This window comes from Molothrus ater, chromosome 25 (assembly GCF_012460135.2).
Source record: "Molothrus ater isolate BHLD 08-10-18 breed brown headed cowbird chromosome 25, BPBGC_Mater_1.1, whole genome shotgun sequence".
In the NCBI taxonomy this organism is placed as follows: Eukaryota; Metazoa; Chordata; class Aves; order Passeriformes; family Icteridae; genus Molothrus; species Molothrus ater.
In genome coordinates this window covers 3,233,055-3,260,989 of record NC_050502.2, presented here as the reverse complement: position 1 = coordinate 3,260,989, position 27,935 = coordinate 3,233,055, and the positions used below count along the sequence as shown (strand labels likewise).

At 49.4% G+C, this 27,935-nt stretch overlaps 1 protein-coding gene across 1 annotated transcript; it reads left to right on the top strand.

The window, feature by feature from the left end:
• The first annotated feature begins 7,280 nt into the window (after window positions 1-7,280).
• Window positions 7,281-17,638, top strand: MAPKAPK2 (MAPK activated protein kinase 2). The gene is made up of 9 exons (XM_036398572.2): window positions 7,281-7,420; window positions 9,582-9,646; window positions 10,794-10,873; window positions 11,793-11,919; window positions 13,563-13,638; window positions 13,767-13,891; window positions 14,148-14,233; window positions 14,815-14,895; window positions 16,304-17,638. The coding sequence occupies exons 1-9, from the start codon at window positions 7,281-7,283 to the stop codon at window positions 16,445-16,447; spliced, it is 924 nt and encodes a 307-aa protein (XP_036254465.1). The 3' UTR covers window positions 16,448-17,638.
• The last annotated feature ends 10,297 nt before the right edge of the window (window positions 17,639-27,935 follow it).

The window sequence follows — 27,935 nt, the reverse complement described above, 5'->3', positions numbered from 1 at the left end:
CTCCCTCCCAGCCCTGTCTGGCAGGGACTGGGGTGGTTTGGGCTCATTACCTGTGGGCTTCCCCAAATATTCTGGCATTACAGGCTCAGCTCAATGCAGGGAGAGGTGGGAACAGCCTGTGCAGAGCTTCCAGCCCTGGCCCTACAAATGTGTAAAGCAGCTGACGCCAGTTGGCAGCGAGTTTGCAGGGGAAGATTAGAAGAGGAAAATCCTTTGAAGAGAAACCCTTTTGCTTTATTAGGAAAAAATGCTCCTTGCCCTGTGCTAGCAGGGTCAGGGAGTCCAAAGGCTGTGTGTGTGTGATCCAGGCTGGGGGAAGCTCTGCTTTGCTTCCCTGCTGATAATTTGGGGGATGACAGCCTGCCTCTCTCTGCTGTAGGTTTATTCTTACTGCAACTCAAGGAGAGTTTCTTTTAACCCCTCTGGTGCAGACAGGTCCTGAGGGGGCTCCTGGGGGTGGTTGGTGCCACCCCTGTTGGAGGGGTGGGTGCTGTTCTGCTGGGGGCTGAGGAGAATCAGATGGGATCAAAATACACACAGGAATAAAACCACCCTGCCTGCAAGAGCAGCTGGAGAGCCTGGGGTGAGCCTGGGGCAGCCCTGGAAAATGGACAGCTCAACAAACACCCCAGTGTGAGCCTGAGCCTCACTTTCCATGGAAATTGCCCATGGAAGGTGAGTTTTTCCTCTTGCCCATCTGAGTGCGCTTGGCTCACCAAGGGGCAGCAGCATTTGGGGCTGGGGTGGCACCCTCAGTGAGGAGGGACAGAGGGACAGGAGGGACAGTGGGACAGTGTCCTCAGTGACCTCCTGCCGTGCCAGGGAGGAGGGAGCTTCCTTTTCCAAAGTGTCTGACTCATGGAGCATCATCCCAGGAGGGGGCGGCGAGACTGAATCAGTGGTGCCTGAGGACACGCGGAGAGGGAACGTGAGCGTGGGCAGCTGCAGCCCCTGCTTTCCTTCCTTCCTTCCTTCCTTCCTTCCTTCCTTCCTTCCTCCTTCCTTCCTTCCTTCCTTCCTTCCTTCTTCCTTCCTTCCTTCCTCCTTCCTTCCTTCCTTCCTTCCTTCCTTCCTTCCTTCCTTCCTTCCTTCCTTCCTTCCTTCCTTCCTTCCTTCCTTCCTTCCTTCCTTCCTTCCTTCCTTCCTTCCTTCCTTCCTTCCTTCCTTCCTTCCTTCCTTCCTTCCTTCCTTCCTTCCTTCCTTCCTTCCTTCCTTTCCTGCCATTTCCTTCCTCCTTCCTGCCATTTCCTCCTGCCATTTCCTTCCTTCCATCCTTGCTGTGCTTGTCCTCAGGTGCTGGGGGGAAATTCTGTTCTGTGTAGTGCTGAGCTCTTCCTTGGAGCTGAAGCTGATTTTTGATGCCTGCAGGACCAGGCTGGAGCCTGGATTTGGGGTTGGGTTTGCTCAGGCAGTGCTGTTCTCCTGCAGGAAGCCCTGATGAGCTGTTGTGTTTTCAGGAGTTGCTTCCAGGGTTTGTCTTTCCAAGGTGGGGAAGAGCCCAGAGGTGCTGCTGGATCTTGTCAGGAGCCTGTGCTGCTCTCAGGGTCCTGAGCACATCAGGCTGGGCTGTGCCATCCTCTGCTGGCAGCACTGTGGGAGCTCTAATGAAGCTAATGAGGTGTTTAGAGGAGCACAGGACTAATTTCTCTCGCAGCATGGAAAGGCTCCTGGGGGAGCTGAGCTGAGCCAAGGCACAGGATGGCAGCAAACGCTGTCTGCCCAAATCTCAGAGGTGTCAGGCTGCTGGGAGGGGAGCTGGAATGCGGCTGAAAGCCGAATTTCCTCCCTAATTGCCAGCAGGGTGGAGTGGCTCTTTCCCTGCTCTCCCTCCTTTCCTGCAGGGAGGTGCCCCAGTGGGGAGCAGAGATGGGATGGAGCAGAGCTCTGGGCTGGCACAGCTCTGTGGCTGTCCCCTGTGCCCTGCCATGCTGAGGGGACACCGGGGTGCTGAGGATGATGAGCTGATGTCTGGAGATGTGCAGTGTGTTGGGAAGGATGAAAGTTTGACAAGGAAGTCTCACAGATATGGGTGCTTAGCAGAAAGATTTTAAATGTAGAATCTGCAGAAGGAATAGAGATGGAAACAAGTTTTGATATAGAAGAAAGGAATTACTGAGCCAGTCTCACTGGATAACTAAAGAGGCAAAAGGTGTCTTAGTTAGAAGGGGTTTTATGGCTTAGAACAAAGGATAAACCCACCTCAAACAAGAAGATGTTTTTGCCAAGCAGAAAGAGAGCACAGGCAAACAAGCCTGCTGATGTTGCAAGTAGAAAAAAAGTCTCAGAATTTTCTACTGCAAGAAAACTGAAAAACAACTTCTAGCTTAAACTGTAATGTACTAACTTTGAGTGATTGGAGAACAGTAACATGAATATGGTAATTACAGCAGTTATGATGGGCTATAGATAATAGTTAAGGTATAGATTGGTTCTACTAAGATGCTCAGCAAAGAAAAGTCTATAATGCATTGTGACCAAAAGAAAAGTAAATAATGCAATGTAACCAAAAGAAAAGTCTATAATGCAATGTAACCAAAACCAAAGGGTCTCCAGGCCTGCCTGCAGCTGGAGCTGACAGCTGTGGGCACAGCTCTGTAACGTCCTGGATACAATAATCTGCATTTTGGAGAGCTGCCTGGAGTCCCACATCCCTCACTCCGGCTCTTACAGCAGTGGCTGCAGATCTGAAGCACCTGGAGCATCCACCGAAGGGATGCAGCTCCTCCTGCCTGACTCCTGCCCGGTTTGCTCGGAGGTGGTGGCAGAGCTTCCTCTGCAGCCAGTGCTGCCCTTGTGCCCTGCCCGGGGACACTTGTGTAACACAAGGATCCGGTTACTGCCCTGGGCTGCCGAGCCCTCCTCTCCAGCAGGAGCAGGCAGGAAATGCAGCTTTTTCTGTCTGAAATAATGAGGAGTTGGATCTCCGAGGAGCCCTTCTTTGGAAGTGTGAAAAACGCCACTTAGTTGTTTTTAAAAATTTAAAAGTTTAATAGTAATAAAAATAGTAATATAGAAATATATAATAGCAATATATAAATATATAATAGTATTATATAATTACAAATATAATAGTAATATGTAAAATATAAATATAGTATTAATATATATTAAAATAGTAATACAATTAGAATAATAATAATTTGGACCATTTGGATTAGGACAATATGAGATAATAAAAACAAAGAGTTACAGACAGTCTGGGTACCTCTTTCTGGGCAAAATAAGCCCGAAAAAGGCCCCACGTTAACAGAGGATTAACCCTTAAAAACAACAGCCTGTTACATATTCATACACCTCATCCATGATGCATAAATTCCATTCAAACACAGGATTCTGTCTGGGCAGTGTCAGTTTCTTCCTCTTAATCCTGATGCATCATCCTGCCAGAGCAAGGTGGGAAGAAGTTCATTTCTCCTGATAATGGAGCAATAAGTTCTCTTTCTCTGAAAGATTTGGGTGTCCCGTGGCTGCTGTCTCAGTGTGAGTCCTTTCTTTAGGAAAAAATGTATCCTACACAGCACAGTTTCTATTTTAACATTTTGTTATAGCCTAAAACTATATTTAACACACTACTTAAGAGAATTAATACAGCATTACTTTCTAACACAACACGTATAATATTCATTTGAATATTTGTGAAAAGCCAGTCATAAAATATGCATTTTTCACAGAAGGGGAACAGGAGGTAAGAGCTGGAAGAGCTGAACTGAGAGCAGCTGTTGGGAGTTGGCCATCGAAGGGTTAACCCTGGTTGTGCTCCAGATTACTGGGTTGCAAAATCAGCTGGGGTGGGATGGGGGCATTCATCCTTGCTGAACCTCAGGGGAAACACGAGGTGATTTTCCCATCCCATCCTCCTTGCAGGGAGCCAAGAAACACAAACCCTGCTGCAGCCACAGCCTGTCCTGGGTGCCAGAGCTGGACCAGGGACAGGGACAGGGCTGTCACACCCCAGATACCTTGGATGTGGACAGGACATCACCCACCCCAGCCTTCTCTGCTGGCTGGGGAATGGGAGGGGAGGGTGGCAGCTCAGGGAGCTGCTGGCTCCCACCTGAAAGGACAGACTGGTGGCAGGGCTGCTCTTGCCCCATCACTGTGCCATGCCCAGCACATTCCTGGCACCCAGGGCATGGGGATCCAGTGCCTGTGCTGAGGGCAGGAGGTTTGGGGTGCAGCTGGGGCTGGGGGCTGCCTCTGCCATTCTCAGGAGCTTTTGCTGGTCCCCATGACCCCGAGAAATGTTCAAAGTCTCTTTTCCCAGCCCGGCGCTTGAAGAAGGAGTTGGAGCTCTTCAGTGCCTCTTCATTTCTTGGTCTCAAGGTTGTTCATTGTTTCTTATCTATAAAATTCTTTCTCCTGCCCAGGTCCATCCAGCAGGACAGTTCCAGGCACTCTGCCTGCCCCCAGGGCAGGGTTATGTCTTTATACTAAAAACTACCTGTACAATATTTACAATTACTTTCCAATACCTATCACCTGTGTTAGACAGTGAGCTTCTACTCTAAACCAATCTGTGAGTGCCACCATCACAGCAGAAGATGGAGGCCAGGAAGAAGAATGAGAAAGGCTGGACATGCCCAGATTCCCTCCATCTTGCCCCCTGAACCCCCATACCAAAAACCCCAAAATCTACTTTTCCACCCCATGATAACTTCACTATTGTTCTACCTAAACTGTTGTGGCTTGCTGATCTTCACCTAAGGTTGGTGATTTGCTCCATAATCAAACCCAGAAGTGTTTTGGGCTCTGTGCCAGGGTCTCTGAGCCCCCTGGCAGGGTCTGGGCTGTTCTGGACAGCCAGAGGGATGTGCTGGGTTCCGACATGCCATGGCTTGCCTGTTGGATTATGCTCTTTTCTGATCCAGAGATGAGGCAACTGAGAGATGTTTTAAAAGCTTTTATTCCATTTTCAGTCTCATGTGAAGGTGAGACAATAGAGGTGTTACAATTCACACCATCACAATCAGAAGTTAACTATTTCCTAATTACAATACACTATAACTGTTTCTTGTCTACCAGCTTTGTTAATATCAAAAAATATACTGAGAGTTCATTAAAATCATAGAGGAAATATTCTTGCCTGTTGGATTATGCTCTTTTCTGACCCAGAGATGGGGCAACTGAGAGGTCTTTTAAAAACTTTTATTCCATTTTCAATCTCATGTGAAGGGTGAGACCATGCACCCTTCATATACAATTCACACCAGCACAATCAGAAGGCAACTATTTCCTAATTACAATACACTATAAGTGTTTCTTGGCCTATCAGCTTTCTTAATATCATAAAATATACTGAGAGCTCATTAAAATCCTAGAGGAAATATTCTTACAACCTGACAGTGTTAGGTCATAAGAGTCAAATACACTTTTCAATCCTTCCTGCAGCAGCAGTGGGGAGTGCATGTGGCCTTCAGCTCCCCCTCACACTGCTGCCACCAGGAACATTTCCTAAATTAACCAAACCATTGCCTTAATGAGGCCTAATCTGCTCCTCTGGAAGCCTCTCCATCACCTGTCCATGGTGCAGGGGATGGAGGGAGCAGCTGGATCACAGCTGGGTGTTCTGAGAGCACCAGGGCAGCTCTTTGCTCCCAGAGCTTGTCTGGCTACAAAAAAAACATCAGGGCCGTGCTGGGGCAGGTAATGGAGGCTGCTGCTGCCTCCTACTTCATTAGAAATCCAATTAACCTCCTATGAAAGCACTCAGAGTGACCTCTAAAAACGGGATGTATTTTGCTGTACCTCTGCTGTTTGTCTTGTGCAGAATGATGTTAACTAGCTGCTTCCTGCTGGTCCATTTTCCCGGAGCATAATTACAAATTGTTTTGTTTTTCTCTTTTCTCTTCAGCTTCCTGGCTCCCCTCGCCAGGCTCTTCAGAGTGGGGCTGCAAAAAATAGCCAGGCTTTTCTCCAGCCCCCTCTGCATGGCTCCTCAGGGGGCTGGTGTTGCTCTTGCTTATGGTTTTGGCTTCTGCAGGATGCAGTTTTTGGGGTAATTAAGCAATAGAGGAGCAAGGAGAGGGTGTCCAAGTCCAACCTCCTGCCCTGTCTTTGCCCCAGGGTTGTTGGTGTGAGTGATCTCAAGTTGTGCAGAGGTTGGCTTTGGCCACTTTGCTCCTTGCAGAGCCTCTGGGGCTTTGGTGCCTCCCACAGGTTCCCACAGGTTTCCTCTGCCTGGGGAAGCAGGAGAGGAGGTGGGAGAGGTGTGACCAGAGCCTGGGATGGTGTTTTGGGTGGGTGGCTGAAGGGCAAATCCTCTCTGTGCCTTTCCCTGGGGCAAAGGATGAGTGCTGCTCTGTGCAGGGTTGCTCTGCCAGGGCAGCACCATCAGGGAGTGTTCCATCTGGAAATGGGCACTGTGTGGATTTTGGGAGTTAATCCTTGTTCCTGTGAGATCCCCACTGCACTGAGAACCCCCCTGGGTCCTGCAGAGCATCCAAGGGCTGATGCTCCTCTGCTCCTGGGGAGAGCCCAGAGGGGTCAGAATCTTTTCTTTTCTGTCTGAATCTTGGTAAAATGACCAAACCTGCTGTTTCCTGCAGGGTGGGGGTGTGTGTCCACATCCCCCTGCTCACTCTGCTCCAAGGGGCAGAGCTGCTCCAGAGGCTGCTGGAGACAGGAAGGAAAATGAGCTGTGCTCAAGACAGACACGTTTGTTGTTCTATATTTAGGAACACAATAATTAAGGCTGGCTGTTTATCCTGACAAACATCATAACTAATAGTCTATGGCAGATAAACAAATCCTTCCTGCACCTGGGAACTCTGAGTTGTCTTTGGGAAAGGGCACGGGGCTCATTAAAGAGCTGTAATTTAAGGAACATCTGGATGTTTGCTTTGTGCCCTCCCCAGGCACGGATGCTGGTGGGCTCTGAATTTGTGGTGAGGGAGCTTTTGTGGAGCAGCTGATGGTTGGGAAATGATGCAGGGCAGCAAAGCAAAGGTGAGGCTGAGGATGCTCGGTGGCACCCAGGGGTGCAACAGTGGAGGTATCAGGGTGCACAATGGCTCATAAATGCAGTAGGTCTTGCTGGTGGGGCACTGGGAGCCTGAATAAGCTTTTATGAACCTTGACAGGAAGGGCAAGCTGAGGGCAAACGGCATCTCAGAGTTCCCACTAGATGGGGATGGAGGCATGATCAGAGTGCTCTGTGCGCCCGCAGGGAGCACCCGGTGCTCGCCCCCGCGTCCTCTCTGGTGGCCACAGAGCCACCCGGGGGTCATGACCCTGCTGCCCGGGGGCGTCTCGGGGCTCACAGGGTGTCCCTTCTCCCGCAGATGCTGCAGGACTGCCCCAAGGCCCGCAGGGAGGTGGAGCTGCACTGGCGAGCGTCGCAGTGCGCGCACATCGTGCGCATCATGGACGTCTACGAGAACCTCTACCAGGGGAGGAAGTGTCTGCTCATCGTCATGGAGTGGTGAGCACCCGGGCCACGGGCACTGCAGGGTGCTGGGGGGCTGCCAAAAGGGGGGTGGGCACCTTCCAGCCTTGGGGACGCAGCTGTGGGGATGGCGTCCCGGGCAGGGTGGTGTGGGAGGGATGGGGACAGCCAGGGCTGCTGGCTCTGAGTCATCCTGAAAATGCTCAGCTCAGAGCCTGTGGTTCTCACAGGTGGGTCATAACCCAACTGCCTTTGGCCACCAAAAGCTGGGGGAGGCAGCAGGTTCCTGGCAGGCTGTGGTGGGACAGTGACCGAGCTGGCAGCGCTGGTGCCGCCCTGGCACCGCCTGCAACAGCAGCAGCAGCAGCAGCTCTGCTTTGGGTAGGAGCTTGGTATCAACCTGGGGACGAGGAGGAGGGATGAAGGGGAAAGTATTGAAACCACATCCCAACCGCAGCTGTGATTTGATGCAGCTTCCTTGCCAAAACCTCTCCTCTGGCAAGCTGGTAGATCGCCCGGGGGGCAGCGGGTGCAGGAGCAGTGCCAGGGCACGTGGCACAGCAGCCCCCAGAGCAGCTCCTGGGGGAAACAGGCACCTGAGAACCTCCCTGGCACTCTGGGCAGCCAGGGATGGGGAAGGGGAGGCAGCAGGGAGAGAAAGAATGGCTGAGGGGTAGGAGGAGAGTCCCCAGGACTGTCTGCGTGAGCGAGGGATGCTCTGGGGTAATGTCCCTCACAAGGCAGGGTTTGATTTCCAGCAGCAGGAGCAGGCTCTGGATCCCTCCTGACTGCTCTGCATCCATCCTCTCAGGCTCTGGATCCCTCCTGATTGCTCTGGATCCTTCCTGCCAGGCCTGGATCCCTCCTTCCAGGCTCTGGATCCCTCCCTCCTTCCAGGCTCTAGATCCCTCCTGACTGACTCTGGATCCCTCCTCTCAGGCTCTGGATCCCTCCTGACTGCTCTGGATCCTTCCTGCTAGGCCCTGGATCCCTCCTTCCAGGCTCTAGATCCCTCCTGACTGACTCTGGATCCCTCCTCTCAGGCTCTGGATCCCTCCTCTCAGGCTCTGGATCCCTCCTGACAGGGTCTGGATCCCTCCTGACTGTTCTGGATCCCCCCCTCCCAGGCTCTGTGCAGCAGAGGGTCCCAAGAGCTGCAGGCTATTGCTGCTGCAGATGTCACCGAATGTCAGGGAGATGCTATCAGCAGTGCTGAGAAAGCCAAACTGTTCCTGCTTCAGGCAGATAAGGCAGGGCCAGGAAGTGCCATTTTCCCTGCTCTCATGGAGAATTCTGCCAATACCTCAGTCCTGATCTCTGTGGGAGCTGCATTTTCCCTGAGGGTACCTGGGGAGGGAACCCACCAGTGGTTCTCCAACACCTCCCATGGGACCTGGCTGTGCTGCAGTGGGGTCCAGCCTCTGTGCCCCAGCTTGGGGAGCCCTTTGTGACACTGCTGGTGTCTCACCCTGAGCTTTGCTCAGCACTTCTGTGCTGGGTCATGTGCTGCTGAGGCAGTTGGCTCGTGAGCAAAAGGAGGCCACGTGTCCTGGGAGTGCTCTCACCAATTTCAAGCCACATTTGCTGCCTTTACTGTAAATGTGTTTTTGTGGCTGCTGGGGCGGCCACACCCGCCCAACACTGAGCCTCTGCCCTGCTCCTTTCGGGAAGGAGGAGGCTCTGAAACGCCCCAGAACACCAACCCAAGGTCCTGCATGGAGAAGGGGATTGTTTCCTGCTCAGCAGAAGAGGGTTTGGTGGGAGATGGAACCACTGTCATGGATATATTTTATGAAAAATCCTTTTGCTAGGATGTTTTCTCCTGAGAAGCTGAGAGGTCTTAGAAACAAAATGTAAACAATAATTATCTGCTGCTGTGGAATGCAACAGGTGCATCTGTGATTGGTCTCATGGGGTTGTTTTTAATTAATGGCCAATCACAGTCAGCTGGCTCAGACTCTCTGGTCAGTCACAGGATTTTATTATCATTCTTTTCCTTGCAAGCCTTCTGATGAAATCCTTTCTTCTATTCTTTTAGTATAGTTTTAATATATCATTTCCTTTTAATATAATATATATCATAAAATAATAAATCAGCCTTCTGAAACGTGGAGTCAAGATTCTCATCTCTTCCCATGTGGAAGTTGCCTACAAATTCAACAAGCCATGGTGTGCAACAGCATCTCCTCTCTTCCAGCTTGGATGGTGGGGAGCTCTTCAGCCGCATCCAGGACAGGGGAGACCAGGCCTTCACAGAACGGGGTATGAGCCCACACCCTGCTGGCCTTTCATCCCCTCCATCCCTCAGTGAACACCCTGGCCTTTGAGTCCTCTCCATCCCCTCAGTGTAACACCCTGGCCTTTCATCCCCTCCATCCCCTCAGTGTAACACCCTGGCCTTTCATCCCCTCCATCCCCTCAGTGTAACACCCTGGTTTTTCAGTCTCCTCCATCCCCTCAGTGTAACACCCTGGCCTCTCAGTGCCCTCCATCCCCTCAGTGAACACCCTGGCCTTTGAGTCCCTTCCATCCCCTCAGTGTAACACCCTGGCCTCTCAGTCCAGTCCATCCCCTCAGTGTAACACCCTGGCCTTTGAGTCCTCTCCATCCCCTCAGTGTAACACCCTGGCCTTTGAGTCCTCTCCATCCCCTCAGTGTAACACCCTGGCCTCTCAGTCCCCTCCATCCCCTCAGTGTAACACCCTGGCCTTTGAGTCCCCTCCATCCCCTCAGTGTAACACCCTGGCCTCTCAGTCCAGTCCATCCCCTCAGTGAACACCCTGGTTTTTCAGTCCCCTCCATCCCCTCAGGGACTCTTCTGGATCCCCAGCAGAGTTCTGCACTCAGGGAATGAGGGATGTGGGTGCAAGGGGCCCTGCTTTTCATGTTTGCTTGAGAATAGGGTTAGGGGGTATTTTCTCAGCTGCTCCCACACTCCTGTCCATCCCAGTCCTGTCAGAAACACCCACCTCCCTCAAAAAGTTAAGTCCATGTGCTGTGGTTCTCAAAGGTCTCATAGATCTCACTCCCTCTACTCCTCTGGCCACGAGAAGCAACCACACAACCCAAACTCTGAGCCCGTTGCCCCCTTATTTCCCATCCTAAGGGGAAACCTTTCCCAGCTGCATTCTTTGCTGCTTGGGTGTCCTAAACAGTGCAAGCCCCTCCTTGGTATTAGGGTCAGGGCTGGGCTCTGCCCCATCCCTTCCCCTGGAGTTTCTGGGAGCTGCAGGCTCCTTCCCCAGGGATGGGGAGGGACACAGGCTCTACGGAAAGGGGGACTTCAAGCACAGCAAACCCCTTTGACCTCAGCCAGGTTCTTTGGCTCCTGGTTTGTAGAGCTCCCCAGGGAGCAGTGCCCTTTTTAACTTGCTTCTGGAGGCTTCTGATGGTTTCTTTGCTGCTTCAGAGGCTTCGGAGATCATGAAGAGCATTGGGGAAGCCATCCAGTACCTGCACTCAATCAACATCGCGCACCGGGACGTGAAGGTACCACCCTGAGCCCCCCTGGCAGTGCCAGGGCCCAGCCCTGCTGCTCCATGAGGCATCCACATTCTCTGAACAGAGATAATAATTCTCTCTCCCAGGATTTTTCCTGGGGAAGGCAGTGAGAAGCTCAGAGGAAAACAATTCTTATCTCTGCTTGCTACTGCTGTTGTTTAGCACGTGTGGAATGTGTTATGGGGATTGTTGACTGAAGAAGAAGGATGTTTAGACTGATTGACTGATTAGAAAAAGTACCTGTTTAGACTCATTCACTATTAGAAAAAAGCTGTGTTGTGACTGTCTGGAGACAGTCACGGGTTTTTCTGTAGTATTTCTTTAGTGTACTATCTTTTTAGTGTAATGTGAAAAATGCCAATCACTTGTTTTTAGAATTTTAAAAGTTTAATAGTAATAAAATGGTTATAAAAATAGTAATACAATTACAGTAATAAAAATTTGGACGATTAGGATTTAGTTCAATATGAGACAATAAGAACAAAGAGTTGTGGGCAGTCTGGGTACCTCTTTCTTTTACCTTTTCTGTCTAAATCTTGGTAAAATGGCCAAACCTGCTGTTTCCTGCAGGGTGGGGGTGTGTTTCCACATCCCCCTGCTCACTCTGCTCCAAGGGGCAGAGCTGCTCCAGAGGTTTTATCACCAGCAGCCTCACAGCTTGTTTGTAAAGACAAATCTGCTATTCCTCTCAATCCCATATCCCTGATTTCCTGCTTGTCACCCAAGGTGGGTCCAAGAGGACTGGGTTCCACAGCAGAGCTCAGCACATTCCTAAGCTAAGGCCCAGGCCTAACCCTGTGGAGCAGCATCCTGGATGCCTCAGGAGGAATATTCCCCAGGAAAGCTGTGTTGGGTGTTGGGGTCACCCTCATTGGTAGCTCACTCCTTGTCCCCTGTGTGTCCCCAGCCAGAGAACCTCCTGTACACCTCCAAGAGGCCCAACGCCGTGCTGAAACTCACTGACTTCGGCTTCGCCAAGGAAACCACCACGCACAACTCGCTGGCCACGCCCTGCTACACGCCCTACTATGTGGGTGAGTGTAGGAGCATCAGGGGTAGGATGGTGGGGATGGATGCAGATGAGAGGTCTCTGAAGGCAGGGCTTGGAATTTGTGGGTTATTGCAAAGGGCCAAGTGCAGGGCCCTGCTGGGAGCTGCCAGCCACAGCTTGGAGCAGGACTGAGGGGGAGAGAGAGGTAAAGAGAGTGGAGTTCCCATTACAATACAATAAATCATCTTCTGGTCTTGGAATTTGTGGTTTATTGCAAAGGGCCTGGGTGCAGGGCCCTGGGGGGAGCTGCCAACCACAGCTTGGAGCAGGCCCGAGAGAGGGAGAGAGAGGTAAAGAGAGAGGTAAAGAGAAAGAAGGCAAGAGTGTGGTAAAGAGGATGAGAGAGCAAGGTTCCCGTTACTATACAATAAACCTTCTTCTGGTCTTGGAATTTGTGGTTTATTGCAAAGGGCCTGGGTGCAGGGCCCTGCTGGGACCTGCCAGCCACAGCTCAGAGCAGGCCTGAGAGAAGTAATGAGAATGGTAAAGAGAGAGAAGGCAAGAGCATGGTAAAGAAGATGAGAGAGTAAAAGAGGATAAGAGAGTAAGAGAGTGAGGTTCCCATTACAATACAATAAATCATCTTCTGTGCTGAATATTCTAATTTTCACTGACCAATCTAATACAAGATACAAATCCTGTAGCATTTCCATACAGCCTATAAGAATCATTACATTACCATACTGTGTTACATTTTAAACCCTAAAAACTCCTCTTTGGGCCCCTTCTGCCAAGCTGTAGGGTCTGCTCTGACCCTTGGGCCTGTCTACAAGCAGAGGGTGTTGTTCCATCAAAAGGGGATCACCTTCAGCTGGCCACACCATTGTTTTCCAGTTGTTCAGTAACTGAGGGATCTCAAAGCCTGCTTTCATTTCAATCTCACTTATAGTTTCCATATTCTCAAAATCTTTTGCCAGACAATCATATTTATAAGGCTTTCCTGTTTCATCTTTCCCAACAGGTGAGTGCCTGGGGGCTGGCCTTGGGAGTTGGTGTAGGAGTGTACCCCCTCTTAACAGAGTGACAAAACTATCTTTTGTCCCCTTAAAAGGAAAGAAGCCCAGAAGTTTCTCTCTTCGATTAAGTGAAAAGACTCATAGGACCCAAAGGACTTCACCTCAAACTTAAGGATAGCTAATTGGACAGAAGGCAAAAAGTCCTGCCTGGGCAATTTAGTAGAAAAAAAAAGAGAACAAAGAAACTAATTGTTTTTGTAAAGTGTTTTACCAGGAGCAAGAACGTCTAGCACTTAGCACAGTTTTTCTCTGTTGGTTATTTTGCCTTTTATTGAACCTTTTTGTTTCCAACACTGCCACAGAAGCCATCCTGGGGATTTTTATGCTTCCAAGGGTAGCCGAGCTATCTTGAGTGTGTTATAGGCCTCTGAGAGCATATAAGACCTGGCTCAAAGAAGTTTCTATAACACATTTGTAGGACTTAGGGGGGTTTGGAGGATGCCATGTGCAGCCCCTCACCTCTGCATCCAGCCTGGAGCCTGCAGCAGGGAGCTGGGGGCTGCTACAGGCAGCGCTTCCCACAGTGGCTCTTGGTGTTTCCATGGCGTGTCAGAGCCCTCTCACTCAGTTCTTACACTTGGATTTAGGATTTTATTTCTGTTTTTACCAGCTCCAGAAGTGCTGGGCCCAGAGAAGTACGACAAGTCCTGTGACATGTGGTCCCTGGGTGTCATCATGTATATTCTGTAAGTCTGAGGGTTCCTCTCCCTCTGCAGGGCTCAGCTCCTGCTCCTGGCACTGCCTCGTGCCCTGTAGGTGCTCCTGGGGAGGTTTTTGGGGTGGCACATTGACTCTGTTCCCCCTCCTGGTGCAGGCTGTGCGGGTACCCCCCCTTCTACTCCAACCACGGGCTGGCCATCTCTCCTGGCATGAAGAAGAGGATCCGAATGGGCCAGTACGAGTTCCCCAATCCTGAGTGGTCCGAGGTGTCAGAGGAAGGTAAACGTGGTCCCTGTGGGGCCTGTCCCCAGGCTGAGGTCTCCTTTAGAGGGCTGGGAGGAGCTCAAACCCCTGGTTGTGGCAGGGGTCACCTCTCAGCATCTGCAGCTCTGCTGGAGAGGCATTTGCTGAACGGTTTGGGCAGGGTCAGGTGTGTGGCACATGGGAGGGCACACAGGGGCTTTGGGGCTGGGACTGGAGCTGAGGAGAGCCCCCCAGGAGCTCCTGGCCCCTGACCCTGCCCCAACCCCTGCAGTGAAGCAGCTGATCCGAAACCTGCTGAAAACAGACCCGACCCAGCGCATGACGATAACGGAGTTCATGAACCACCCCTGGATCATGGTGAGATGGGATGGGATCCATGGGATGGGATGGGATCCATGGGATGAGATGAGATGCAATGGGATGGGATTGATGGAATGGGATGGGATGGAATGGGATCCATGGGATGGGATGGGATAATGGGATGGGATGGGATCCATGGGATAGGATTGATGGGTTAATGAGATGGGATCCATGGGATGGGATGGGATGGGATGGGATGGGATGGGATGGGATCCATGTGATGGGATGGGATGGGATGGGATCCATGGGATGGGTTAATGGGATGGGATGGGATCCATGGGATGGGTTAATGGGATGGGATGGGATCCATGGGATGGGATCAATGTGACCCATGGGAAGGGATGGGATGGGATCCATGGGATCCCTGGGAAGGGATGGGATCCATGGGATGGGACGGGTTAATGGGATGGGATGGGATCTGTGGGAAGGGATCAATGGGATGCATGGATGGGATGGGATCCATGGGATGGGTTAATGGGATGGGATGGGATCCATGGGATGGGACGGGACGGGATGGATGGCATGAATGGCGTGCATGCCTGTGGCTCCCAGCTCATGCTCCTCCCCTCTCCTGGCAGCAATCCATGCAGGTGCCCCAGACCCCGCTGCACACCAGCCGTGTGCTGAAGGAGGAGAAGGACCTGTGGGAGGATGTGAAGGTAAAACCTCTCTCTGTCCCTGTCTGCAAAGCTCTGCACCCCTCTGCCATCTGGGGAATGTCCTCTCCTGGGTATTGCAGACCAGGCTCGTTCATTGTCCCTGGAAATGTTCCAAAACTGCATAGATGTGGCACTTGGGGACATGATGTAGTGGTGGAGCTGGGTTAACCATGGAATCCTAGAATGGTTTGAGTTGAAAGGGACCTCAAATGCCAGGGCAGGGACACCTTTAAGTGTCCCAGGCCTGCTCCAAGCCAGCCTGGCCTTGGCACTGCCAGGGATCCAGGGGCAGCCACAGCTGCTCTGGGAATTCCATCCCGAGCCCTCCCCACCCTCACAGGGCAGAGCAGGCTTGGCCTCAATCACCCTGGAGAGCTTTTCCAGCCTGACCAATTCCACAATTCCAGTTTGCTGTGGGCGTGCTGGCTCTGGGGCTGATCTCTGCTTGGGAGGGAGCTGGAAAATTTGGCAGTGGGACACTCAGGCCTTGCTTTATTTTTTGTTTTATTCCCAGCTGCTCTGGGGACCCTGGTATAGGAATGTGCCCCTTGTTGACAGAGTGACAAAACTCTCCTTTGTCTCCTCAAAAAGGAAAAGAGCCCAGAAGTTTCTCTCCTCAGTTAGGTGAAAAGACACCTCATAGGACCTGGGGGACTTCACCTCAAAATTAAGGAGAGCCAATTGGACAGGAGCCAAAAAGTTTTGCCTGAGCAATTTACTAGAAAAAAAAAGAGAGCAAAGAAATTAATTTTGTGAGGTGTTGTGACCGTGTTCACAGGGGTCTCAGGTTGAGGGAAGAGACGAGGATTTGACTCCATGTTTCAGAAGGCTTGATTTGTTATTTTATGATATATATTATATTAAAACTATACTGAAACAATAGAGGAAAGGATTTCATCAGAAGGCTGGCTAAGAATTAAATAAGAAAGAATGAATAATAAAGGCTTGTGGCTCGGACAGAGAGTCTGAGCCAGCTGGGCTGTGATTGGCCATTAATTAGAAACAACCCCATGAGGCCAATCCCAGATGCACCTGTTGCATTCCACAGCAGCAGATAACCATTGTTTGCATTTTGTTCCTGAGGCCTCTCAGCTTCTCAGGAAGAAAAAATCCTAAGGAAAGGATTTTCCATAAAAGATGTCTGTGACAAGGTGTTTTACCAGGAGCAAGAACTTCTTGCACCTGGCTCAGTTTTTCTCTATAAAGAGTTTTGTTATTTTGCCTTTTATTAAAACTTTTCAGTTTCCAACACTACCACAGAAGCCATCCTGCTGATTTTATGCCTTCTAAGCTAGCTGAGCTATCTTGGGTGTGAAATAGATCCCCAAGAGCTTAGAGACCTGGCTTGAGGTGACCATATTTCACCCAGGGGGGGCTGTGCTGATGTCTCTGTGTCCCCTGCCCACAGGAGGAGATGACCAGCGCCCTGGCCACCATGAGGGTGGACTACGAACAAATCAAGATCAAGAAAATCGAGGATTCCTCGAACCCTCTGCTGATGAAGAGGAGGAAGAAAGCCAACCCCCCTGAGCCCACCACGCTGCCCCACTGAGGGCCCTGCCCACCAGCCCTCCAGAAAGCAATAATTATAAATATATATATATATATATATATTTTTTAAGGAAAAAAAAAGACAAAAAGAAACAGACTGTTCTATCGAGCGCATGGAATTCAGACATTTATACCAGACTAGTTATTTTTAGCTACTCACCTGTGTTTCTGACCTTTCTGGAGCAGGTGGTGAGATCCTCCCCCTCAGATCCACACCTGCAGCCAGGGATTTTTTTGTCCTGTAGGTGAACACCGCCAATAATTGGATTTTTATTTTTCTTTTGTGAAACAGTTTTGATTTATATATATATTATTTTTTTTTTCTTTTCCTCCTCCTTCCTTCCAAAGACATGGAAACTCCTGTGGTGACCTTTTTAGGGTATATAACATATAAATATTTTTTAAAAACTACTGTAGAGCTGAAACCCAGACAGTGTGTTCCCTGTGTGGATGCTGGCTAGAGATGGGCTCCAGGGAAGCAGAGCTGCCCTCCTCCCTGTCCTGCTGCCCTGGGGGGGGGTCCCAAATCAAGCACAGGAGCCAAAAAGCAGCACCCCAGCCCTGCCTGTGGCTCTGCCTGGCAGCGCTGTCTGTCTGTCCGTGTGGGGTGTGTGTCTGTCCGTGGGCCCACAGCTGCTCTGGCTGCCCCTGCGTGGTCTGGAATGCAGCTCTGACCTCAGGGGGGGCTGTGCTGTCCCCCCAGCTCTGCAGGGATGTGTCCCCCCCTCACCCCATCCCCAGCTGCTGCCCTGGGGGGGTCCCTGGGGACAGGGGGTGCCAGGGCAGGGCTGGAGGTGGCACAGCTGGGGCCAGGCTGGCAGCACTGACCCCTCCCTGGCTGGGGCTGGGGGTGCTGCAGCCCCCCCAGTGTGGCTCCTGCAGCTGCTCTGAAGTCTTTAGTCCATGGATGATGATGATGATGATGATGATGGTGATGATTATTATTATTATTATTATTTTGTCACGATGTTTCACTTCGTTAAATGTGTTTGAATGGGGAAAAACAATTTTTTAAGGTTTAGTTTTTAGGTGATCTTTTTAGACACTGTATGGAATTTTAATTTGTTTTGAAAACTGGTTTTTATCCCCCCCCTTTTTTTTTATTTTTTAATAATTATTTTTGTCTGTTGGCTTATACTAATCTTCCCAGTCTGCTCTTCAGTCCTTTGGATTAAAGACACTTCAAGAGTCACCCAGTCTCTCCTGTTGCTTGTGTGGCTGTGAAGAACCCCCTCAATGCTCCAGCTGCTCTCCCTGTGTCCTAAAATTGCCCTTTTTTCCACCAGAAAGGCTGAGCTCCCCTGGATGTTCTCTGGGGACACAACGTCCCTTTGCTTGGGGACAGCTGCACAGGGCCTTCCCTCCCCAGCATGTGTCACCCCTGGGCTGGGGCTTTGGGACTTTGGGGTGCTGTGGGGTGCTTTGGGAGGGGATGGGGTGATGTGGGGTGCTGTGGGGTGATGTGGGATGCTTTGGGAGGGTATGGGGTGCTGTGGGGTGATGTAGGATGATGGGGGGTGATGTGGATGATGTGGGGTGCTGTGGGATGCTATGGGGTGATGTGGGATGCTTTGGGAGAGTATGGGGTGCTGTGGATGCTGTGGGGTGCTATGGGATTGTATGGGATGATGGTGTGGGATGCTATGGGGTGATGTGGGATGCTTTGGGAGGGTATGGGGTGCTATGGGGTGATGTAGGATGATGGGGGGTGATGTGGATGATGCTGGGGATGCTGTGGGGTGATATAGGATGATGTGGATGGTGCTGGGGGATGCTGTGGATGCTGTGGGGTGCCATGGATGATGGTGTGGGGTGCTATGGGGTGATGTGGGATGCTGTGGATGTTGAGGATGATGCTGTGGGTGATGCTGTGGATGCTGAGGATGATGCTGTGGATGCTGTGGGATGATGCTGTGGATGTTGAGGATGATGCTGTGGATGCTGAGGATGATGCTGTGGATGCTGAGGATGATGCTGTGGATGCTGAGGATGATGCTGTGGATGCTGAGGATGATGCTGTGGATGCTGAGGATGATGCTGTGGATGTTGAGGATGATGCTGTGGATGTTGAGGATGATGCTGTGGATGCTGAGGATGATGCTGTGGATGTTGAGGATGATGCTGTGGATGCTGTGGGATGATGCTGTGGATGTTGAGGATGATGCTGTGGGTGATGCTGTGGGTGATGCTGTGGCACACGGGGCCGCGGATGCCGTGCCCAGGTGCTGGCAGGGGACAGACAGACAGACAGACAGACAGACATTGTGTCCGCCTGGTTTATTATATTGTTCTATACTATGTTACACTACATCTACACTGAAACTGCACCAGCACTCTGGGCAAAATAAGCCCGAGAAAGGCCCCACGTTAACAGAGGATTAACCCTTAAAAGCAACAGCCTGTTGCATATTCATACACCTCATCCATGATGCATAAATTCCATTCAAACACAGGATTCTGTCTGGGCAGGGTCAGCTTCTTCCTCTGAATCCTGACGGCGTCACCTGTCCTAGCAAGGCAGGAAGAAGTTCATTTCTCCTGATAATGGAGCAATAAATTCTCTTTCTCTGAAAGATTTGGGTGTCCCGTGGCTGCTGTCTCAGTGTGAGTCCTTTCTTTAGGAAAAAAAAGTATCCTACATAGCACAGTTTCTATTTTAACATTTTGTTATAACCTAAAACTATATTTAACACACTACTTAAGAGAATTAATACAGCATTGCTTTCTAACACAGCACATATAATATTCATTTGAATATTTGCAAAAAAACATTTACATTTACATTGGTAAATATTCCAATACTGGTAAGTATTCCAATACTGCATTTTTCACATTGGTAAATATTCCAATACTGGTAAATATTCCAATACTGGTAAATATGCCAATATTGCATTTTTCACATTGGTAAATATTCCAATACCTCCATTTACCATTGGTAAATATTCCAATACCGGTAAATATTCCAATATCACATTTTTCACATTGGTAAATATTCCAATACTGCATTTTTCACATTGGTAAATATTCCAATACCCATTTTTCACATTGGTGAATATTCCAATACTGCATTTTTCACATTGGTAAATATTCCAATATCACATTTTTCACATTGGTAAATATTGCAATACCGTTAAATATTCCAATACCCATTTTTCACATTGGTAAATATTCCAATACTGGTAAATATTCCAATACTGGTGAATATTCCAATATCACATTTTTCACACTGGTAAATATTCCAATAGTGCATTTTTCACATTGGTAAATATTCCAATACTGGTAAATATTCCAATACCCATAAATATTCCAATACCCATTTTTCACATTGGTAAATATTCCAGTACTGCTGAATATTCCAATATCACATTTTTCATATTGGTGAATATTCCAATACCCATTTTTCACATTGTTAAATATTCCAATATCACATTTTTCACACTGGTAAATATTCCAATATTGAATTTTTCACATTGGTAAATATTCCTATACTGCATTTTTCACATTGGTGAATATTCCAATACTGGTGAACATTCCAATATCACATTTTTCACATTGGTGAATATTCCAATAGTGCATTTTTCACATTGGTAAATATTCCAATACTGGTAAATATTCCAATACCCATAAATATTCCAATAGTGCATTTTTCACATTGGTAAATATTCCAATACTGGTGAATATTCCAATATCACATTTTTCATATTGGTGAATATTCCAATACCCATTTTTCACATTGGTGAATATTCCAATATCACATTTTTCATATTGCTGAATATTCCAATAGTGCATTTTTCACATTGGTGAATATTCCAATACCCTTTTTTCACATTGGTAAATATTCCAATACTGGTGAATATTCCAATACTGGTGAACATTCCAATATCACATTTTTCACATTGGTGAATATTCCAATACTGGTGAACATTCCAATACTGGTGAACATTCCAGTACCTCAGTGCCAGCTGATGCCTGGCACTGCCCCGGGCTGTGCTCGGTCCCGCTGCCCGTGGCTGCTGCAGCCCCCGGAGGTGTCAGACAGGGCACACTGAGCTGTGGAGGGTGTGAAGCACCGGCAGCAGTTTCCATCCCCCGAGGTCTCACGGGCTTGCGTAGGTCCCACGTTTTGGAAAAAAAAACCCAAAAAAAGATTCTCTAAACAAACGCAAATCCTGGCAGTGAACCCTCAGTTTGCCTCCGGGGGGGATGAGGTTTGGGTTTCTTTCGTTACAGAGATCCTGTTTTGGAAATTACGGTGCTCACTGACACAAATCTCAACCCCGGTGGGAAGATGTGTGGCTTGAAATGTTTTCTGTGTGTGTTTGGGGAGGGAAGAGCTGAGCAGGCACCCATGGCTCATTTCCCTCTCCATTCCCACCAGCTGGGCACTGGATTGAAACCAGCTGTGGACACCAGGTCTCCAGGATGGTTCTGGAGCTTCTCATGTTGGTCCTGGATCTTCCAGGATGGTTCTGGAGCTCTCCAGGATGGTCCTGAAGCTTCCCAGGGTGGTGCTGGAGCTTCCAGGGTAGTCCTGGACCTTCCCAGGGTGGCTCTGAAGCTTTCCAGGATGGTCCTGAAACTTCCCAGGGTGGTCATGAAGCTTCCAGGATGGTCTTGGAGCTTCCCATGGTGGTCCTGAAGCTTCCCATGGCAGCTCTGAAGCTTTCCAGGGTGGTCCTGGAGCTTCCCATGGTGGTCCTGGAACTTTCCAGGGTGGTCCTGGAGCTTCCCAGAGTGGTCCTGAAGTTTCCCATAGTGGCCCTGAAGTTTCCCAGGATGATTCTGGAGCTTCCCATGATGGCTCTGGAGTTTCCAGAATGGTCCTGGAGCCTTCCAGAATGGTCCTGGAGCTTCCAGGATGGTACTGGAGCTGACCAGGGTGGTCCTGAAGCTTCCCAGAATGGTCCTGAAGCTTCCCATGGTGGCTCTGGAGCTTCCAGGATGGTCCTGGAGCTTCCCAGGGTGGTCATGAAGTTTGCCATAGTGGCCCTGAAGCTTCCAGGATGGTCCTGGAGCTTCCTATGGCGGCTCTGAAGCTTCCCAAAATGGCTCTGGAGTTTCCAGAATGGTCCTGGAGCTTCCAGGGTGGTCCTGGAGCTTCCCAGGGTGGTCCTGGAGCTTCCCATGGTGGCTCTGAACCTTCCCAGGCTTTCCTGAACATCCCAGCCCTGGAGAAGAAGGCTGCCCACAGTGCCACCCCCTCCACCCTCCCCTGTCCCTCCCTCCCCAGCAGAATTGTCCCTCTGCCCTGGAGGGTTTTTGGCCCCAGGCTCTCTCTTTCTGTCACTGCTTTCAGTGCCTGGGTGGATGAAACCCAGGGCTGTTTTCTGTGAAGCTGTTGGTGCTAAAAGGAATAGCTGGGGCAGTGTGGGTGGGGGTGAGAACAGACTTACTCACACGGGGCCATGTTTTGGCGCTTTTAGGTTTGAAACCCGAATTTCGGGGCAGATCTGCTCACAGGGAGCTGTAAATGAATTGGATAGAGAGCAGCAGAGAGGGAAGAGGAGAGGTGCTGGAATTCTGGGGGCTCTGTGCCCCCTGGGAGCAGGTAAGGACGGGACAAGCAGCAGGAAGGAATTCAATTTTGTGCTGGGGAAGATGAGATGGATTCACACATCATGGCTGGAAGGATTCAAGAATCATTCTGTGGTTCCATCACCTTTGGGAAAAACAACCCAAGGACAGCCAGGATATAAAATCTTGGATTGAGGACCAAAATCTTGGTCTGGGACCTGAGGGAGGTGATGGCCACAATTATTTGCAGGAGTCAGCTGCACTGGGAGCAGAGCATGGAAACCTGGGGGGACCTGTGGCCTGCTGACTCCAAGGGAATTAGTGATCAATTCAGTGCAACATTTGAAATTTTTAGCAGTTAGTAGAAAAATACCCCTCTCTCCTCACCCCACCTGCTCTATTTTTAGCAGCAAGCTTCCTGCTAAGGAAAAAAAAAATTAAAAATATATATATTTCTTGCTTTTGAGATGATTTTGATCAAAAGTCTGGCTCTGCTCCAGGCTGATCACTGGGGAGGGGATGAATCACGAAGATCTCTGTTCTTATCTGTTCTTATCTGTGCACACAAGAAGTTTCTGCTGCTCTTGCAAGGATGGGGGTGAAGCCCCTTCCTCCAGCCGTGGTTTGCTGTGCTCCCATGGTGTTGGTCAACTCTGGACATCCCCAGGAGCACAAAATGTGCTGTGGCTGGTGTGGATGCGCAGGAGGAAGGAGCGTTGTGCAACGGCACCGAGGAGCCCTCAGCTGGTTGCTGTTTCACTCCTGCCCTTTGTTTTGTGATGATGGAGATAATTTACTGTTTATCGCCCTAATTTGCCACTGATGGTGGCTGTTTTTCCATGCCTGGGTTCTCAGGACTGCTCTGCAGCCAGCTGCCTCCTTCTCTTGGCCAAGGAGGTTGGCTTGGCTTGGTTTGTACCCTGGGAACACCTCCTGGTAAGCTGCACAACTCAAAAAGGCAAAAATTCTGTGCAAAATCAGCTGGTGGTTGTGTTTTTCTAAGGATTAGACCAGGCATATCAGGGGAATGTCAGGATTTCCTGATGCAAAGCTTGGCCTGCACATGGCAAAATTGCTTAATGCTCGGAAAATGCTGGATTTCTGAAAATCCATTGGATCAGCCTGCTCAGGCCAGGGGCTGCAGGGATCCTGCTGAGGGCTGGCTGTGAAAGGACAGCTGGTGATGCAAATCTGGCTGTGAAAGCAGAAGAAGGAGATGTGATTTTCGCTCAGAGTGAGGTTTTCTTCAGAAATTGCTCCATCAAAGTGTAACAAGCCCACAGGAATCCTGCTCCAGGCTTTTCCAACCAGGAAAGGCAAAGCTGCTCCTCAGTGCTCTGAAAATCAGACCCAGCAGGTTGAGGAGAGGGTGTGTGAGATGTGCCAGTCACAGCAGCTGGGCTCAGCATTGCAAAAGAGTCAGGAAACCAAATTTCAGCTCAGAAAAAAAGTGAATTTGGTGCTGCTGCCAGGAAAGGAACTTTGTAGTCCAGCTCTGGAGCAAAGGAGATGGTTTGGTTGCTTCAGGGTGTGATGAAATGGTGGAGAGACCCTGCCAAGAGGCCAAAGGCAACAGCTCACATGGCAGAAAATGAGAACTGCTGGTGTTAAACCTCTAAATCAGCATCCCTGAGCATCTGCACTGCCCTCCAGCAGCCCCAGGAGGTGCAGGTGGGGAGCTGGGGGTGCACTCCCTGGTGAGAGGAATGGAGGATTTGTCTTTACAAACAAGCTGTGGCTCTGCTGGGAGATAAACAATGGGAAGGATTCCACTGACTGGTGAATGGAAAGATATGTTTGCTTTTACAAATAAACTTCAGGTTTGCTGATAAATGAAGTTGGATATTGAAAGATGAAAGAAACAATGGGGAAGAAAAACGCCCATATTCCATAAGAATTAAAAAGGCAGGGTTATACATTTGAGGGAAATCTTTGGGATCAGGCATTTTGGGAAGTCTGAACCTCTCAAGTACCTCAGAAATGGAGAAACCCCCCTAAATTCTGTAAGAATTCAAAATGAAAAGGGAGGGTTGTACATTAGAGGGAAGTCTGGTATCAGGTGTTTCGGGAGGTGTGAACCTCTCAGGTACCTCAGCCAATGGGGAAAAAGAGAAGGGAAATGCAGCTGGGAAATTGAGATAAAAAGGAGGCTGCATCCTCCAAAAATGTGAGACACCCCAGGGCAATGCCCCATGGCCTCTCCCTTTATTGGAATAAAGTCAAAGGACTCCTCTGTCTCCTTTTTGTACACAAACCTCTGGTGTTTGTAGATTAATTTTCCTAACACTGGGGAGCTCTGGGTGCCATCCCTGGGCTGAGCTGAAATGGCCAATCAAACGCCTCAAACCTTAATGCAAATGAAGGATCCAAACAGAAACCCATCCAGAGGGACACAAACAGGATAAAAAGGGACATCTGAGCCAGGGGAGCTGTGCCCTTCCCCTGGGACATCGGGGACATCGCTGCTGAAGAGCTGCAGCATTCTCCACAGGAGCGCTCCTGCTGGGCCCAGGCCCCCTTGCTTTGGGCCTTTCTTTTATTATAATAAATGCTGAAATTACTTTTTGTACCCCTTGCTTTGGGCCATTCTTTTTATTATAATAAATGCTGAAATCACCTTTACTACCCCTTGCTTTAGGCCTTTCTTTTTTTAGAATATGTGGTGGTGTTCACAGGGGTCCCAGGATGAGGGGAGAGACGAGGATCTCACTCCATGTTTCAGAAGGCTTGATTTATTATTTTATTATATATATTATATTAAAACTATAGTAAAAGAATAGAAGAAGGGATTTCATCAGAAGGCTTGCAAGGAAAGGAAGGAATGGAATGATAACAAAATTTTGTGACAGACCAGAGAGTCCGAGCCAGCTGACTGTGATTGGCCATTAATTAGAAACAACCACATGAGCCCAATCCCAGATGCACCTGTTGCATCCCACAGCAGCAGATAACCATTGGTTACATTTTGTTCCTGAGGCCTCTCAGCTTCTCAGGAGGGAAAATCCTAAGGAAAGGATTTTTCATAAAATGTGTCTGTGACAAGAATAAATGCTGAAATCACTTTTAGTACCCATTGCTTTGGGCCTTTTTATTATAATAAATGCTGAAATCACTTTTAGTACCCATTCCTTTGGGCCTTTTTATTATAATAAATGCTGAAATCACTTTAGTACCAGGACTGTGGTCCCGTTTTTAACACCAAGCTCTGGTAATTACTCAGCCTCTCACCGCCTGAGGGAAGGAATTGGCAGCTCTGCAAAGTCAGGGCTGTGCCCTCCATGACCTACATGCCCAGCTGGGGTTCTCAGCCCTGTTTTTGTTGCTCCCCCTGGCCTCTTTCACGACGAAAGCCCCAATTTCAGTCATGTGCTGCCAAAATCTAGGACACAGAGAGGCAGGAGCTGCGTGGGCCTGAGCGGTGCAGCCAGTTCGAGTTCAATAACAAGTGTTAAAACTACAACCACAACAAAATGAGGAAAGTTCTGAAAGCTTCTGCAATTCAAATGGAGTTACAGCAGAGTTTGTTTTAATTTTGCCCCTTTTTGTGCTTAAGGTCCCTCACATCACCTCAAGGCTTGTCCCTGGGCCTTGTGAGAGGCTGAAGGCCTGTGGAGGAGGTGCTCATCCTCCTTGTGACAAGAGACAATTTTTTTCCTGTCCCAAGAAAGAGGCCAGTGAGGATTGTTTCCTTAGTCCCAGCACATGACTGTCTGTCTGTCCTGCTGTGTTCAGGAGGTGTCCGTCCTTCTGTCCTGCTGTGCTCAGGACATGCTTCCACCCTGGTGCTCAGCTGGGATTTGGCCTCCTCATGTTGGCCAACAGCAGATGATGAGGAAAGTTAATTATTTTCTCTGGCAGCAAGTACAGCACTGGGTGCTCAGGGCTTTGAGGAAAGTTTTTAAAGAGAGAAAAAGCAAAAGCAGAAGGAGCAGCTCCCCCCTGGCAGCAGAAAGCTCGAGATGCAGAATTTGGGCTGGGGGGAAGCTCAGCCCTGGGGCAGAGAGCCTGGGAGGCGATTTAGGCTCTCAGGACTGGGGCTGCTGAGCTGGCAGCTCTCTCAGGGGGAGGATACCCAGCAAGGAAACCCAACTTCTGTGGGATAACAAAACCAGAAACCACCACCTTTGATCTCTACCACGGCTTCGTGCTCTTACTGTAACACCCAGACTGCCACTGAGATTGGCAGGAACTACCTCAGCCCTGCTGGGGCTCACAGCAGCTTTTGGGGAGCCAGAAGGAGCAGAAGGTTGGGTTTATGGTGTTTTTCACCCCCAAACACTGATATTTTGGGCTTAGCTGTTGCTGGGAGCTGAGGGATCTGCAGAGCTGCTGCCCACAGCCAGCACAGGTCAGGCTGCAGCCTGGAGGGACACTGGGTGATGCTGGTGCCAGGATTCCAGCTGGAATTGGGCCACCTGTGATGGTGCCCTGGATCTCCCAGCTCTCCAAGCTGCCATTTGGGCTTTTCCCCCTGTTTTTTTTAAGCTGTACATCCCATGGACAGAGCTCCAGCCCTGGGAAGATGCTGCTGGGGGATTGCACTATTCATGGGATTGCTCCTCCCATGGTGCTTCCCTGCTCTAAGGGATCAATGCCAGGAATCTGGTGAGAAATTTGCTTTTAAATGTCACAGACCTCAGGTTTTCTCACTTCCCTGGTCGTTAACACAAGCAAAGGTGTCCCTGGGGGTCCTTCCCAGCTGGCTCTGTGCCCTCTCCCAGCCCAGGGACACCAGGCACAGCATCCAGGGCTGGAACTGATTTACAGCCCTGCTGAGAGCCCACAAGAACAGGACAGAGGCTGCCTTCAGTAGAGAGTCTTTATTAGCAAAAATAAAGGATTTCTTGTCATATCATTTCAGATAAATAGGTGGAAGTTCACCCAGTGACAGGAGCTGTGCTGATGATGTCCTCGGCTCCAGGGCTGTCCTTGCTTCTCCCACATTGAAGGTGTTTGAGGGAAAGACAAGCTCAGCACTGGCTCAACAGGAGCTTAATGTGCTTTGTAAGAAGCTTAATTTAAGTTTTACAGTCTTTGGCTGCCCTTGAGCCTGAGCTTTCAGCAGGAGGAGCGACCCATGGAGCGGCATTCCTGCCCTGCTTTGGAACATCCGATTCCAGCAGGAATCCCCTGCTGCCACCAGAAATGTCCACAAAGAGTAAATCCCATATCAATAACCTCTCCTCAGCTGGGAACTTGCACAGCAAACACCAAACTGGCAGTGTTTCATCAGCTGGGGGCCTTTAAACTTCTAAATATTAGAAGTAAAAGCCTCTCTTGGGGTTATGGCATTTTCCTCTAGCTCAGGGTCCACCGAGGTGAGGAGGAAGCTGAGCCCTAAAATCAGCCACTTTTGGGGGCACTAAAGCTGCTCCCACTGCTCATGGGGATTCAAAATCCAATCCCAGCAATGCTGGGAGCAGCCCCATGGATTTGAATGCAAATTACCCGAGCCACCTTAAAATGGTGGTTAATTAAATATCCTCTAACTTGTAAAAGAAAATGAACAGCAGTGAGGAAAACCCAATCAGAGACTGGAAAACAGTAAGGTTAACTTTGGAAAGTGCAGGGTGGCCGACCCAGCAGCTCTGGAAGGCAGACACTGAGCAATATTTAAGTCAAGTTCTATTAGAACCAAACATTTCATTCCTATTATTAATTTTCAAAATTTAGTCTGGACTAATTTACAGGCTGAAGTCTAAAGTGGAGTCAGCCACGCTCTTGCTGTGGATTTTTCTCCTCCTAAACACAAAACCACCTGATTGCATAAATAAATAGAGATTTAGGACATGAGGAGAGGGTCATTTGCCTAAAATTAAATTTTGTTGAACTCAGAGTTGGCCTTGCTCCTAATTCACTTGGGATAAGCTCAGCTCATTGTCTGCCCTCCAGAAAAATGCTGCTTTGGTTGTTTTGAAGCTATGAATAAAATAGCACTGCGATAAACAATATTAAAATATTAAACAATAAATAGT

What these genes read in the sequence shown, in the direction of transcription:
- MAPKAPK2 (XM_036398572.2), top strand. Translation starts at nt 7,281, where the DNA reads ATGCTGCAGGACTGCCCCAAGGCCCGCAGGGAGGTGGAGCTGCACTGG. An exon ending in TCGCGCACCGGGACGTGAAG is followed by an intron (nt 10,874 to 11,792) that starts GTACCACCCTGA and finishes GTGTGTCCCCAG; the next exon opens with CCAGAGAACCTCCTGTACAC. An exon ending in GGTGTCATCATGTATATTCT is followed by an intron (nt 13,639 to 13,766) that starts GTAAGTCTGAGG and finishes CTCCTGGTGCAG; the next exon opens with GCTGTGCGGGTACCCCCCCT.